Here is a 14,525-nt window from a genome sequence, read left to right as displayed (position 1 = left end):
TGTTTATCAGAAGTATGTTGCATGCATTATATGTGGATGTTGTATATGTTTCACGCATATGTTGCATACGTTGCAAGTATTTTTATTTGGATGTTGCATATGATTGCAACGGCTTTCAGGTGTTTTTAAGCGTTTTGCAATTGTTTCAGGCGTATGTTGCATATGTTGTAAGTGTTTTATATGTTGGACATATGTTTTGTATGTTTCCAATGGTTTTCAAGTATTTTTCAGATGTTTATGTAAGTATTTCGAATGTATGTTTCAAGTGTTTGTTATATGTAAGGATGAAAATGGAAAGAAAATATCTCGAACTGAACCGCATCGTTTTCTACATTTGACCCAAGCGAATTCGTATTTTTAGACAAAATACGGAATACTAAATTCGAATTCGAAATATGAAATACTAAATTCGAAATCGGATCAAATTCGGTTTAGGCTTTGTTTGACCGATTTCTAGTTTTCTACATCTCTACCCCTATAATACACCACTTCAAATTATCCTACAGCCACCAAACAAATCCCACATCTACAGTCACAACCTAAAATACGTCCACCCCACAAAACGTACATAGATAAAGATCACATTAAAAATATACGCACCGGATTAACTCTTACCCATTCTCTCTCCTTGCTCAACCACATCCGACGGTCTCGCTTGTTTGGATCGCCCGCCCCCGAGACCGCGCCACCCGTCCCATCCCACGCCCGCGACTCCCTCCCCACATGTCGACCCCTCCCCGTCCGCTCGGTCCCCCTCGCCTCCCTGATCCAAATCTACAATCTGATCCGCAACCACCCCCACCCGCAATGTGCCACCGTCTTCCCCACCGCGCAAGCCCAATGTGCCGTCGTTGACATGCCGGTGGAGGTCCCATAGGGGACACAGCTTGCGTTCATGGGATCCTGCGCCGCGGCGGCGACCCACGGTGCGCGTCGCTCAGTGGCCTCCTCTGCGTGCTGTCCGGAGGCACCGGCAGCCGCCATCTCCTCTCCAACACCGGCATCTCGATCCCTCTGACACTTCTGCAGTGCATTCGGTCGCGGGGGTGGATCTCACAGAGATGAGCGATAGGCCCCCTCACCGGTGGGCGGATCTCGCGAAGCAGTAAACGGGCGGCCTGCCTGGGGGGTGGAGGTTGTGGAGCGGACGCGGTGGCCGGCCAACTGGGTGGCGGCGCGCGTTGAGTGGCAACCAGCCCTGCCCAGGGCTTCTTCCTCTCTGACTATTTGTCCTCCCCTGAGGTCTACAGGTTAGTCCGCCAACGCCGCTCCTGTGATTTCCAATCGTTCACAGATTGATGGGGAACTTCATGGCTTCCTGCGACATTAGTGGAAGCTTTTGATTTACATATGGCAGAGCAGCATATAAATTCAAAACTAAGTCCGACTGTGGACTACAGTGTCCTAAGGATAACTGTTCCAGTTTCACTGGTGCTTTAAGGAACTCGGTGTTTGACTTTGCAGATAATGAACATTTCATTAGCACTGGAGTCAAAGTAGCAACCAGTACTGGAAAGAAAAGAAACAATGGGCAATACACCCATGACACTATAGCTGTATTTTTCAACTGTGAACGCTATATAAGAATACTTACATGCCAATCATACGTGGCCTCTCAGTTGATACATCCCAAGCCAGTAGAGTACCACCTCTATCACCAACAAATATCCACTCTAGGGTCGGATGAAACCCAAAAGCACCAGCTCCCATTAGCTTAATTGTGCTGTCAACAGCAACTGAAACATTGTGCGATTAAGAAGCCGATGGGTGGAAAATCACAAAAAAAAAAACACACATGAATATAAAATACAGCATCACATCTTACGTTGTAAGGTATAGTGTACAGCATATGTCTGGATGTTGTAGGCACGTATCAAGCCCTCAGCATAAGCTACATACTAAAATCATAAGCTTGGTCAGATATGGAAAAAGGCAGAAACATGACAACATAAAATCAAAAACAGAAACAAGTCAAGATATGACTGTTTACCAAGACAGGGAGGCGGGGATGGCAAGCCAGGTTAACAATGGGCTTTTTAAGATCAGTCTTTATTTTTGTTGGCGGTCTCCCTCCATCAACAGTCCCTACAAGTAGAAGAAAGCAAGAGGTTAACACGTGGAAGTGAACCTGTAAAAACAAAACCAAATGGAGGATCACTTTAAGCCTCCCAAGCAAACACAAAAAATAACCTGTCAAGCTAAGAGAATAACCTGTTACACTCATTCTTTTGTGGAAACCAAAAAATACAATAGGCTCAAGAGGTGTCAATGCAAGATGGACTTCTGTATCTATTGAAACATGATCTGATTTTTTCTCAGGCGAGTGCAGCACAAGTGTCTGCTCCGTGGCGAAATCACAGGATGTGATTGTAGCATCCTGCAGAACAAGAGATAACAGTTGTACAAGCTATTAATAAAAGATGCAAGTAATAATCTTGATTTACGATTGTACCAGATCAGGCGACGGTGACCTTTCTCACGACTCAGATCGGAGTGTTGATCTTAGAGGGAGGACCTGGTTCCTGGTGAGCACAACACTGTGCAGATGATTGCTTCAGTAGATATTCTATTTCTTTTAGCTTGTTTGATTGATTCGTTGGGTTCATGATTAATTGGTCCTATTCTACCTGTCTGGTCTGCCCTTTCTGGTTGGATCACAAAAAATGACATTGTTAAGTAGGTGTCCTTAAGCTTTTCTCTTCATGAACTGTATTTCCACTGCTATGGCGCTATAGTTATTCCCAAAATTTACAATACCCTTCCTTAAGCTTACAGTTTCTTAAAAGAAAACATGATCTAATACCTGATGTCAAAGTAATGATCTGGATGCACATTTTATTTATTATTGGTTCATGAACCTTAAGAATAATCAAATGAACAAGAGCTAATCATTTCCAAAAGAGCTGGCTTTGGGCTTGCTATGTCATATTCTAAAAATCAAGACTTGATTCAGAAAAATAGAATAGTTAGATTTTGCGAAGCCATTTTATACATATGTAAAGTGTTCTCTAATTCTTTCTTATTAATAATATAGTGCAATCTGCAGGCACCGTCTTTTTTTTTTTGAGCTGATCCGAAGCTACTGTCAGCCAAAAAAAGGTATCATTTACTTACATTTTTTATTTACACATTTCGTCAACCTGCAATTAACATCTCTATTTTTGCCACTGATCCCAAGCCTCAGCCGGCAAAGGAACAGACTTAAGTTCATAAGAACCGGTGTTCTACTGTCCGAGAGCAAAACTAATATTTTCTTTCTATCAGCTCAGCCCCACAGATACAACTACCACCTTCTTTGTCAACGATAACTGAACAAGGACAAATCTCAGTTCGAGAAACAATGCTTAGTTGCTTACTCATGTTTCACATTCAAGTCTCCCTACTGTTGTTGCACCTATAAAGGTAACTGTTCGTATTTGTTTAGTTAATTTTTTGGTGTGTATAAAGAGATCTTGTAAATGATTGCCAAATCAAGCACAAACACCCTCGCCCCTCAAGTATGCTGTTCTCATTATCTTCATACTTCCCGTAAAACTGCTATCATGTCATGGAAATTGTAGTGTTCTAGCTAACAATGAATCCAAAATATATATTCTTCAAATCCAAAATAGACACTTGGTAAGGATAGACACAAACTTTCTTTTAGTGTACTTTGCTTTATACAACATTTTAGTACTATACGGAAATTTAGTAGCTAACCACTGCAATTTAATGTGGGCGCTATGCTATTATAATGATGTTTTACACCATATTTTTGAGCTTATTCCTATGGAAGTCCATGATTGGAAAAACTGTACGAAGTCTTTAAAAAACAGATTTGAAGTCTGGTATGGGGATGTGAGAAGTAGGAGAGAAATAGGAAGATGTTGTAAGGAGACGGACTCTGATGATGGTAACGCAAGCTGAACATACATGATTCGATCAGAGCTCAGCGAGTTGTTTGGTGTGGGATATGGAGATGTTAGCTCTTAACTTTACAAATGTTTATGTACTTCATACCACTTGAGTTTTTAATGTCATGTAGCCTATTGTATAGCAGCTTTAGAGCTTTGGAGTATGAGTCAAAATGAGGAGGAATGAAATTATGTTCATTACAATATAATACGATGATATTGTAATCTTATTATAGACACACATTCACTTTCTTTAATATACTTTTGAAAAATGTGATTTTATAAATAATAAAAAAAATTATTTGATTTAAAATTATGTGTGTGTTACCGTGTAAAACAAAAAAGGCGTGAGTGCCAAAGCTCAACATGTTCTATTTAAAGCTCGAAGGAATGAAAAGAAAAATACAAATTGTTTTTTTGTGTGTGTCAAAAATCACTTATTTTCAATTACTACTTCCAAGCAAGAAGCATCTCTATTGTCTTTGTTTGCAGATATACTCCGACGATCTGTAGAATTTGGTGTGGTCACAGGTGGTTGTGTGTGGTATGATGCCCCATCAGATCCTGTGAAGCTTCTGATGCAGGACACAAGAGCACTCATGAATTTTCTTTTTTCCCCCTTGGAGACTTGGTTTACAGACTAAATCACTGAATTGGAGATTGCAGCATGACTACTACAATTATATTGAACTATGGAAAAAAACATTTGTTGTTTTCATGTGCGTCTCCAAGATAAATCCGTTGCGTTAGCACGGGCATTATACTAGTTTTATTCGGAGTCTTCCGTATTCTAAATTCGGTTCGAACCGAATTTGGTCCAGCGAAAGCCCATAACGACCCCTCCTCTCGGGCTTATATAAATACCAGAGTTAGGGTTTCACTCCTCACCCTCACTCCCTCACTCCCAACAGCCGTAGTCCGGCCTCCCTCGCGAAGTCGAGTCGCGGCGCGCCCCTCTCCGTCTTCCTCCCAGGCGCCGCACTCCCTCCCCTCAACATCTTCCTCCCAGGCGCCCCTCTTCCTCCCACCGCGCCCCCTCCCCTCTCCTCTCCCCCACACTGCGGCCTAGCTGCGGGCGGCGCAAGCAACGCAGTCGTGGGCCCGCCCAAGGCGGCGGCGGTGGCGAGCTCCTCCTCAACAGGGCGGCAACGGCGGCGCACGCGAGCTGATCCGATGCCCTTCCTCGGATCCGGCGAGCCTCCTCAGCGGGGCGGCAACGACGGCAGTGCGCACGAGCGGAGCGACAACAACGGCGCACGCGAGCAGATCCAGCGAGCCTCCTCAGATCCGACGCCCTTCCTCACCCCTGAGCTCGCGCGGCCCTTCCTCACCCCCGAGCGCGGCGAGCCACCTCGGATCTGGCACGGGCACCTCCACAACGGCGCACGCGTGACACCTCGCCTCGCCTCCGAGTCCGACCTGCCAGCGCCGTCGCCCCTCATCTACACCTGCCAGCGCCACCGCCCCTCAACTTCACTTGCCATCGCCGCTGGACACCACCCAGGCACGCAGCGGAGGAGGACAATGACAAGGAGGGGGAAGATGACGCTGAGGAGGACAATGAGGAAGAAAAAGACATGAAAAGTGATACTGACATCATGGATTTGGTTGTGCACTTGTTTAATGCTATGCACTTGAACTAGATCATGCACTTGTTAGTTGTGAACTTGTTATGTATTTGGTCGTGCACTTGTTTAATGATATGCACTGTGGGTCGGTATTTCGTATTGAATTTTCGCATACCGACCGTGTTCGACATAATTCTGCTCGATTTGGTTCGTTTCCAAAATTCTAAATATTCCGTAAGTTCGTGTTCGTTTTCGTGTCCGGTTTGTCCGCTTTCGCTTTCGCTTTCGTATTTCAAATGTAAAAGTAGAAAACGGTTGAGGAGTTTTTCGACCGAGTTCGACCGTTTTCATCCATAGTTATATGTATTGTATCTGGATGTTTGAAAAGTAGATTAGGTGTTGCACATGAGATGTGCGTGTGAAGGGAGAGGGGGCATGAGCAGTTCCCTGCGGCGACGTCCAAGCGTCACGAGCCCCACCTGGGCGCATGAAACACAGGCGCGGGGACGAGGTCTAGGTAGCGCGCGCCCTGCGTAGATGGCGAAACTGGTGCGCGGAAACGGAGTGCAGCTGCAGGCGTTCGGACTTTGGAGAGAGAGTAATTCAGATAATAAATATATTCTGACGTGGAATATGTAACGCGTACCGGTGGCATCTCTCCGGACGTATAAATAAAGGGCATCTTTAAAAAAGAGAATTCAAAGCAGGGCGTGGAAAAAGGAAGCAATAATGTGGAACCTTGACTCCACTAGCAGTCATCGGTCCAAGTCATCGTCCAGGTCCGTAATCGCCATCCATGGTGACCCCGACGTCGCCGCACGCCACGAAGTCAACCGCTGCCCGCCACCACAGTTGACTCCATGGACGACTTCGTTCTCCTCCACTCCCTCTCCCTCTTCCACCCAACAGCAGCGTCCACAAGATCTCCACGCACGCTGCCGCCGGCCACGCGATGGACACCCCGCTGGTCGCGCTGATCGTCGTCGCGGGGACCTCACTCGCCGTCGCGGTGCCCTGCCTCCTCCTCGCCTTCCTCTGCCGCCGCCACAGCAGAAAGAGCCAGCTCAAGCCGCGCAACCGCCAGCTCTGCTGCTCGGCCTCGGCGGCGTCAACGCTCCCGGTCCCCGCGCCAGCCGGTACGACGCCAGCAGACTGCCCGTCGTGGTCCTTCTACGGCACGACCGCGGACGCCTCGCTGCTGAAGCTCTCTCTCGCCGACCTCGCCGCCGCCACGGGGGGCTTCTCCCCGGACAACATCATCGGCGACGGCAGCTTCGGGTTCGTCTACCGCGCCGTGCTCCCCGACGGCGCAGCGGTGGCCGTGAAGCGCCTCTCCGGCGACGGCGACGCGGGCGCCGGCAACCGCGAGTTCCGCGCCGAGCTGGAGGTGCTGGGCAGCCTGAGCCACCCGAACCTCACGCGCCTGCTGGGCTACTGCGCCGCCGGCCGCGACCGCATCCTCGTCTACGAGCTCCTCGAGCGCGGCAGCCTCGACGCCTGGCTCCACGGTGGCGACGCCGAGGACGGGGGCGGCACCGAGACGCTGCCCTGGCCTGCGCGGCTCCGCGTCGCGCGCGGCGCTGCCGCCGCGCTCGAGTTCCTCCACCACGGCCGGCGCCCGCCCGTGCTGCACCGCGACGTCAAGTCCAGCAACGTCCTCCTCGGGGAAGGCTTCGAGGCCAAGCTCGCCGACTTCGGCCTCGCTAGGATCGTCAGAGGAAGCCCTGCCAAATCCCACGTCAGCACGCAAGCCGCCGGTACAGCCGGGTAAATCAAATTCACCCTGCATGAACATGTATATGTATGCAAATAGACAATCCGAACATTTGCTTATTAGCCCTCTTCTTGCATGAACATATAGATCGTTAGAAGAAATTGCAAATTCATAGTTACGATTGCAATTAGCATGGTCAAATTAAAGATAAAACAGTACATGAACAAATGCATGAGTAATGCTAAATTTTGTCTTCATGAAGATTCATTGGGCATGATGTTTGTGGGATACAAAACAGGTATGTGGCACCGGAGATATGGGACGGAGTGGGGGCGACTGCAAAGGCCGATGTGTACAGCTTCGGCGTGCTGCTCATCGAGATCGTCACTGGACACCGGCCAAGTTGGCCGATGAAGGACAGCATGGGCGACAAGGAGGTGAATCTGGTGGATTGGGCAAGGGAGAAGATAGGTGTGGGACAGGTGTCGGAGATCCTGGACCGTCGGATGGGCATCCAAGCGCAAGGGAAGGAGATGGAGGAGGCCAAGGGGCTCTTGGAGATTGCACTCAGGTGTATCGATAGTGCTACCAAGAACAGGCCCACCATGGAGGAGGCTGTGGCCATGCTCAACAAGATTTGAGGATGTGGAAATTGAAATCAAGTGCTTCATTTGTGCTCGAATAACTGTATGATTATTGCGTAGAGGCTTCAGAAGAAGCTGAACGCAGAAAAAAGGTGAAATGTTTTCGTTGTTTTTGCACAAGAGGCAAGGATACTGCTTGGAAAAGGCCATGCAGTCCTGATGTGCCTACCATAGGTTGCGACAAGGCATGCTTATTTTTCTCCACAAATAAATTCACATAATGTGGCAGAAATTTGGAGATAGCAAGATCGATGTACCACTCTGTGTTGATGCTCAAATTCAAGTCTTTGGGACTCTCTTTTTTGGAATGAAAATGACTGTGCCGGTTGGCCTTAATGTTGATAGATTTGTAATGATATACTCCCTCCATTACAAATTATAAGACATTTTAGCTTTTGTAGCGATGAGGACATTACACCTATGGATATGCCCATCACTAGTACAGAAATGTTTCTTAGCGATGCCACCCTTTTCTATTAGAGGCAGTTCAACTAGCACGCCGCATCTAACTGTGCCAGAAAATCCATTTTACCTGCCTCTAAAAAGTTTTCTGTAGTAATGCATGAAAGTTAAAGACAAGGTGAGCTCATTCCTATGTTTGCATGTTATATAAGGAAGTAAACTTTGGAAAACACTTCCTGTGCCCTCTACAACAGATGGGACATGGATGCAACATGCACAAAATCGATGTTGGAGTGCAAACTCATTGAAGCCCAACATTCGTTTGTTGGCACCCCGACGCAGTCAATGAGCACTTGGTGGAAAGTTTGTTTGATAAGCTCTCAAATGGATCTAGTCCCGCTATTCTTTTTGACAAAAATCTAGTCCCACATGTTGTTTACTTAGTTGTGTATTTCTTTTCTAAAACAATAGTTGTAGACTTCACCGTTGTGCTCTCTCTCTAGTCCATACATGTGAGGAAATAATGTTATGAATTCTTTGTTACACTACGCCAGATTTGCACATCACTGCCGGCATCATCACTGCCGGATTTGTGAGAACCGGCAGTGATGTACCTTCACTACCGGTTATGAGCTTGAAAATAAAAAAATAATTGGGGCTGGGCTAAAACCGGCAGTGAAGGACCACATCACTGTCGGTTTGTGGCTTGAACCGGCAGTGTTTTGGCGGTCACTCATCACTGCCGGTTTAAGCCAAGAGTCGACAGTGATTGGGCTCTATCACTGTCGGTTCTAGCCAAGAACCGACGGTGATAAGCCTACAACACAAAAGAGCTACAGTCGTCCTCTCCTTCCTCCTCTCTTCCATCCCAAGAACAGAGACGCACGTTTGGACCCTTCCCTCCATTGTTGCGGCTGCTCTTCACCATAAAGCTAGTGCTTGGATTTTGAAGAATGGCTTGATCTTTTTGCTTTAAGGTTAGTAACAAACATCCACTCCTTTGATTTTGTTGCTTAATTAGTTTCATTTTGATGGCTACATTGCTTGATTCTCATTCTAGTTCTTTCTCCATTCTAGAGGGCACTTTTCCAATTGAACATTTGTGCAAGGCCCAAATTGTGGTGAATCCATCATCCAAACGGTTGGTGTCTATGAACACATTTAAATTCCTTGCTAATTATTCCATGGTGGTCAAGATCATCATTGTTAGTATGTGATGCTATAATTAGTTCTTAGAAGTAGAGTAGAATAGATGTTCTTCATTATTGCGCAATAATTGTTTTTTTACTATGATTTTCAATTTACAGGGCCGGGACTACCAATTTCAATTTTCCAATAATCAGTGTACAATAATGTTTTCCAAAAAATGGTACTTTCGAGCTACAATTGGTGTTCACGAAGCTCGATTTCTTATTAATTCTTTGTAATTACTGTCTCAGTATTTTTTTGCGCAGAGATAGATCGAGAGTGGATGCATCTGTCCCGAATGGACAAGCGGTACATGCATGGCGTCAGCCAGTTTATCACCGATGCCAAAGCCCATGCTGGAAATGGGAACCATGTCTTCTGCCCATGCAGAGATTACAAGAATCATAGAAACTTTCATCAAATTAAGTCTATACGATCGCACTTGATTACCAGGGGGTTCATGCCAAACTATACGATATGGACTATGCATGGTGAGGTTGGTGTGAATGTTCTGCAGGAAAACGATGATGATGTGGACATGCCTGACGTAGCCATCTACGATGCTGATGAGGAACCCAGTGTCAGTACGGAACCTATGGCCACAGTTAATAATGTGTTTAGGAACATGCTAGCTGACGACACCAAGGATAACGATGGCATTTCTCAACTGCTATATAATGTAGAGACTGGATGTCTTAGTGAAAGACAGCTGAGAAAGCTAGAGAAAATGAGACAAGATGGCAAAACACCATTATATAGGAATTGTCCAATGAGCAAACTAGAAGCCGACATCATGCTGTTAGAGTTCAAATCGATAAACGGATTGAGCGATAAGGGCTTCGATCAGTTGTTAGGTATAATAAGGAAAATGCTCCCAGAAAAAACGAGTTGCTAGAAAAGACATACTTAGCCAAGCAAATGATCTACCCCATCAGCCTTGAGGTTGAAAAAATCCATGCGTGTTCCAATGATTGCATATTGTACCGTAGAGAAAAATACAAAGACTTGGACAAGTGCCCCAAGTGTGAAGCTCCACGGTACAAGGAAGGGCCGTCAGGTGAGGGTACCAAGACCAGAGGAGGTCTTGTAAAGGTCGTTTGGTATTTCCCTATAGCTCCCTGGGTGCATAGGTTGTTTGCATGTGCAAAGTCAGCCAGGCTGTTGTGCTGGCATGGCGAAGAGCATAAGAAAGATACAATGATGAGGCACCCCATCGATGGGCATGACTAGAGGACTATCAATACTATGTTCTATAAGGACATCGGTGGAGAGGTAAGGCGCCTTTGGTTTGCTTTGAGCATAGATGGGATGAATCCTTTCGACCATGTTAGAAGCAATCATAGCACCTAGCCAGTGACGTTGTGTATATACAACCTTTCACCTTGGGTCTGTATGAAGCGGTCGTACATCCAGATGCCACTACTGATCCAAGGGCCAAGACAACCTGGGAATGACATCGATGTGTTTCCGAAACCAGTGATCAATAAACTAGTGGAGATGTTTGAAAAGGGTGTGCCAGATGTTTGGGACGAGTACAAAAAGGAACATGTCATGATTAAGGGAGTACTTATCGCTACAATCACCGACCTGCCAGGTCAAGGTTCGTTGTCCATAGAGAAGACAAAAGGCAATACTATATGTGTCAAGTGCTTGGACGACAACGATGCAGTAAATCTGCCAAATAACTCAAAGATAGTTTATATGGGACATCGTAGGTTCCTACCTAAGGATCACCCTTACCGCAGGAACAGAAAAGATTTCAACGGTAATATTGAGAAACGCTTAGCTCCAAAATATCGAGACGGGCTGCAATACTTCAAGAACTCAACAAACTTGAGGTTGTCCTTGGGAAGGGGGACAATGCAGTAGCAGTGCCTGATGGGAGCGTTTGGAAGAAAAAATTGGTTTTCTGGAAACTACCTTACTGACCATTTCTGAGTGTACGCCACTGTCTTGATCCCATGCACATCGCTAAAAATGTGTGAGCTAACACTCTTAACACCCTGATGGACAACGGGGTGACATCGATGGATTCACTAGCCACACGCCTGGACATGCAACACTTGGGAATCAGGAAGGAGCTGCATCCCATGGAGCTAGAGAATGGCCAGTTTGAACTTCCGGTTGCATCATGGACATTGAAGAAGGAAGAAAAGCGTGCGCTTATTTCTTTCTTCAATGAACTCAAAGTCCCGACAGGCTACTGTGCGAACCCGAAGAGGCTAGTGAATATGAGAGAACTCAAGTTCAATTGTGGCCCTATGAAGGCCCATGACTGTGATGTCATTATGACTCAGCTGCTCCCTATTGGCATGCATGGTATCCTCCCCCCAAAGGTCCATGCCCCAATCATAAAGCTTTGCTCATTCTTCAACACGATCTCAAAAAAGGTTATTGATGTGTCCAAGCTAGAGCAGCTGCAGCGGGACATAGCCGAAAGTCTCGTTAGGCTTGAGATGCATTTCTTCGTTGACTTACTTTGATATCTCATTGCATCTGCTCATTCATCTTGTTGACCAAATTAGAGCCTTTGGCCCAATGTACCTACATCAGATGTTCCCTTTCGAAAGATTGATGAAAGTTTTTAGGAGGTATGTTAGGAAAAGATTCAGGCCAGAAGGGAGCATGGTTGAAGGATGGTCAATGGAGGAGGCCATTGAGTTCTGCACATATTATCTAGACATCAAAAGGGTCGGCATTCCAGAATCTCGTCACGAGGGAAGACTACATGGCAAAGGAACGATTGGGGAGAAATCTATTACAATAGATGACCCTATTTCTTTTAGATAGTCATAGTTCGTTGTTCTCCATCAAGCCAAGGGTGTGATGCCATACATTGATGAGCATAGGCAATCGCTGCAAACTCTATATCCGAGCAGGTCACAGGCTTGGCTGGATAAAAAACATAAGGAGGAATTTATCAACTGGTTGCGACGTCGCTTGCATGGAATAAAGTTGGGTAATCAACTGGATGCCTTAGCCAAGGGGCCTTTGAGTACATATCTTAAGTACCAAGGGTATGAGATCAATGGATTCACATTTTACACAAAAAAGTAAGATGGAAAGAGCACATACCAAAATTGTGGTGTTCGTTTTGATGCTCACGATGAAAATGGCAACATGCTGGTGACATACTATGGTTTCATATAGGAGATATGGGAGCTAGCCTATGGTCCATTGAAGGCAGTCCTTTTTCGCTGTCAGTGGGTCCGGCTCGAGGAAATCAACATTGACAGCGAAGGGTTCACTACCGTTGATCTCACTAAGACCGTACACAGAGACGACCCCTTCGTCCTTGCAAGAGATGTTATGCAAGTCTTCTATGCAAGGGACAACAAGACAAAAGGAAGGATAAAAGTACTCCTAGAAGGGAAAAGGAAGATTGTCGGTGTCGATGGAGTGACAGACGAAGAAGACTACAGGGGCTATCAAGAAATGCCTCCATTCGGGGTGAACGTACCCCTATCTATCCTTCAAGAGGGTGACGAACCTGCTTACGTATGGCTTGATCACAATGAGGCCCTCGTTGTTGATGCACCTAAAGATAGTTAGATTATTATTAACTATGTAATCATTATGCTCATAACCGTGAAGGATGTTTGATCTGGATGAAACTCTTATCTCCTCCTCGTTAATACTCTGCCAACTCAGCAAATATGCCGACGTATCATAGCAATTAATGAGAATGAAAGTTATTTAAAACTACCATTGAGACTAACCTTACTACTATTCAAACACTCGATTAGACACCGAACGTAACATTTCTAAACTTTACTCTCTGAATTTAAACACCAGCTAAATATAAATATAAATATATATGTCTAGACTTCCGATAGAAGGAGATTAGGCAGCCATTCTCTTTCGAGCTACTACTAGTAGTGAGGGATACATAGCTCCTCGACGCCACTAGTCCCCAACCAATTTGTAGTCCCTTCTCGCAATACTCGAAGGAGCCTAGCCCACAGTCGGCATTGAGTAAAGGTGTAGTAGCTCCATTCCTCCTCCAACCTTCATTGATCATTGATGTATGTGCTCCTAGAGATGTGAATGGGAATGCATGTGGCTTGTGTGTTGACTGTTGAGTGATCCATTTACTTGATGTGTGTACTGTTCCAGTCTCTAGATCAGGCCGAGATGAAGAGGAACACTAAGAAGGCCATGGAGAAAGAAGGTGCACAGAGGAAATTCATTTAATAATTTATAAAATTGAAACAAAAAATTTGGGCCACCTGGGACTCGAACACGGGTCTTGGGGGCTAAGTTGCGGAGTCTTAACCATTGAGCTAGCCAGAGGCATTCGAAAGAAATGGAAAAGTTATCCTACTTAACCCCTTACTGCTACATCCACATCACTGTCGGTTTGAGGATTCACCCGGCAGTGATATTTCCTCATCATTGTCGGTTTAGAATTACAACCAGCAGTGATGAGCAATTTCCCAAAGTCATTTAATAATTTATAAAATTGAAACAAAAAATTTGGGCCACCTAGGACTCGAACACGGGTCTTAGGGGCTAAGTTGCGGAGTCTTAATCGTTGAGGCAGTTGGAGGAATTCGAAAAGGAAGGGAAAAGTTATACTACTTAACCCCTAACTGGCTACAGTGGTGGTAGGGCCCTTCACTGCCGGTTTTGGTTCTTCATAGTCGGTTGCTTGAACCGACATAGAAGGCTCCATTCACTGTCGATTTTTAGACTAAAACCGACAGTGATGTGTAGATGCTCCTCACATGCCAATAGTGCTCCCACTGACCACAACAATTGGAACACAGCTACCACGTACCTCGACAACTTTAGTTCAAAAATAAAAATGTACCACGACTGCTAGCCCCTATAAAATGGCCCTTGACCAGGAGCTAGCCTCTCCATGCATGTTGGTTTTAGCCAGGCCTTATCAGCCATGATACAATGTTTTCCTCTCACAACAAACCACAGATATCGTTATGCATCGTAGTCAACCAAAATGGTGCACACAAGAGGTACTAGAAGAATGCTACTTAAGATAGAGCAACGACGAAGATTGGAGATTCCACGAGGTTCACAGAGCCATCTGCTGCGGTGCTGAAAGCTCTAGTTTGGTTTTGGTGAATTGATGAAACCCTAAGTGCTAACCTAGTTT

At 45.8% G+C, this 14,525-nt stretch overlaps 2 protein-coding genes and 1 long non-coding RNA gene across 4 annotated transcripts; 2 read left to right on the top strand and 1 right to left on the bottom strand.

Annotated features, from left to right (window-relative positions):
* Positions 1-680: 680 nt before the first annotated feature.
* LOC136481575 (uncharacterized) lies at positions 681-4,624 on the top strand. 2 transcript variants are annotated; one of them, XR_010764773.1, is made up of 4 exons: positions 681-1,250; positions 2,456-2,525; positions 3,047-3,402; positions 4,386-4,624. It is a non-coding gene; the product is annotated as an uncharacterized lncRNA (long non-coding RNA). The 2 variants fall into 2 exon arrangements; XR_010764772.1 differs by lacking the exon at positions 4,386-4,624 and having other exon boundaries at positions 3,047-4,092.
* Positions 1,289-2,354, bottom strand: LOC136483842 (uncharacterized). The gene is made up of 5 exons (XM_066481001.1): positions 2,212-2,354; positions 1,991-2,085; positions 1,826-1,898; positions 1,608-1,736; positions 1,289-1,509 (listed from the first exon to the last, which is right to left on the bottom strand). The coding sequence occupies exons 1-5, from the start codon at positions 2,222-2,224 to the stop codon at positions 1,289-1,291; spliced, it is 531 nt and encodes a 176-aa protein (XP_066337098.1). The 5' UTR covers positions 2,225-2,354.
* A 1,489-nt stretch (positions 4,625-6,113) lies between the features above and the next one.
* Positions 6,114-8,159, top strand: LOC136481574 (leucine-rich repeat receptor protein kinase EMS1-like). The gene is given in 4 exon segments (XM_066478911.1): positions 6,114-6,300; positions 6,303-6,363; positions 6,365-7,228; positions 7,474-8,159. Coding segments are annotated over 4 exon segments (1,311 nt in total). The 5' UTR covers positions 6,114-6,257; the 3' UTR covers positions 7,817-8,159.
* Positions 8,160-14,525: the final 6,366 nt, after the last annotated feature.

Source organism: Miscanthus floridulus, chromosome 9 (genome assembly GCF_019320115.1).
Source record: "Miscanthus floridulus cultivar M001 chromosome 9, ASM1932011v1, whole genome shotgun sequence".
In the NCBI taxonomy this organism is placed as follows: domain Eukaryota; kingdom Viridiplantae; phylum Streptophyta; class Magnoliopsida; order Poales; family Poaceae; genus Miscanthus; species Miscanthus floridulus.
Note: the sequence above shows the minus strand (reverse complement) of the source record. Positions and strands in the feature narration are given on the sequence as shown.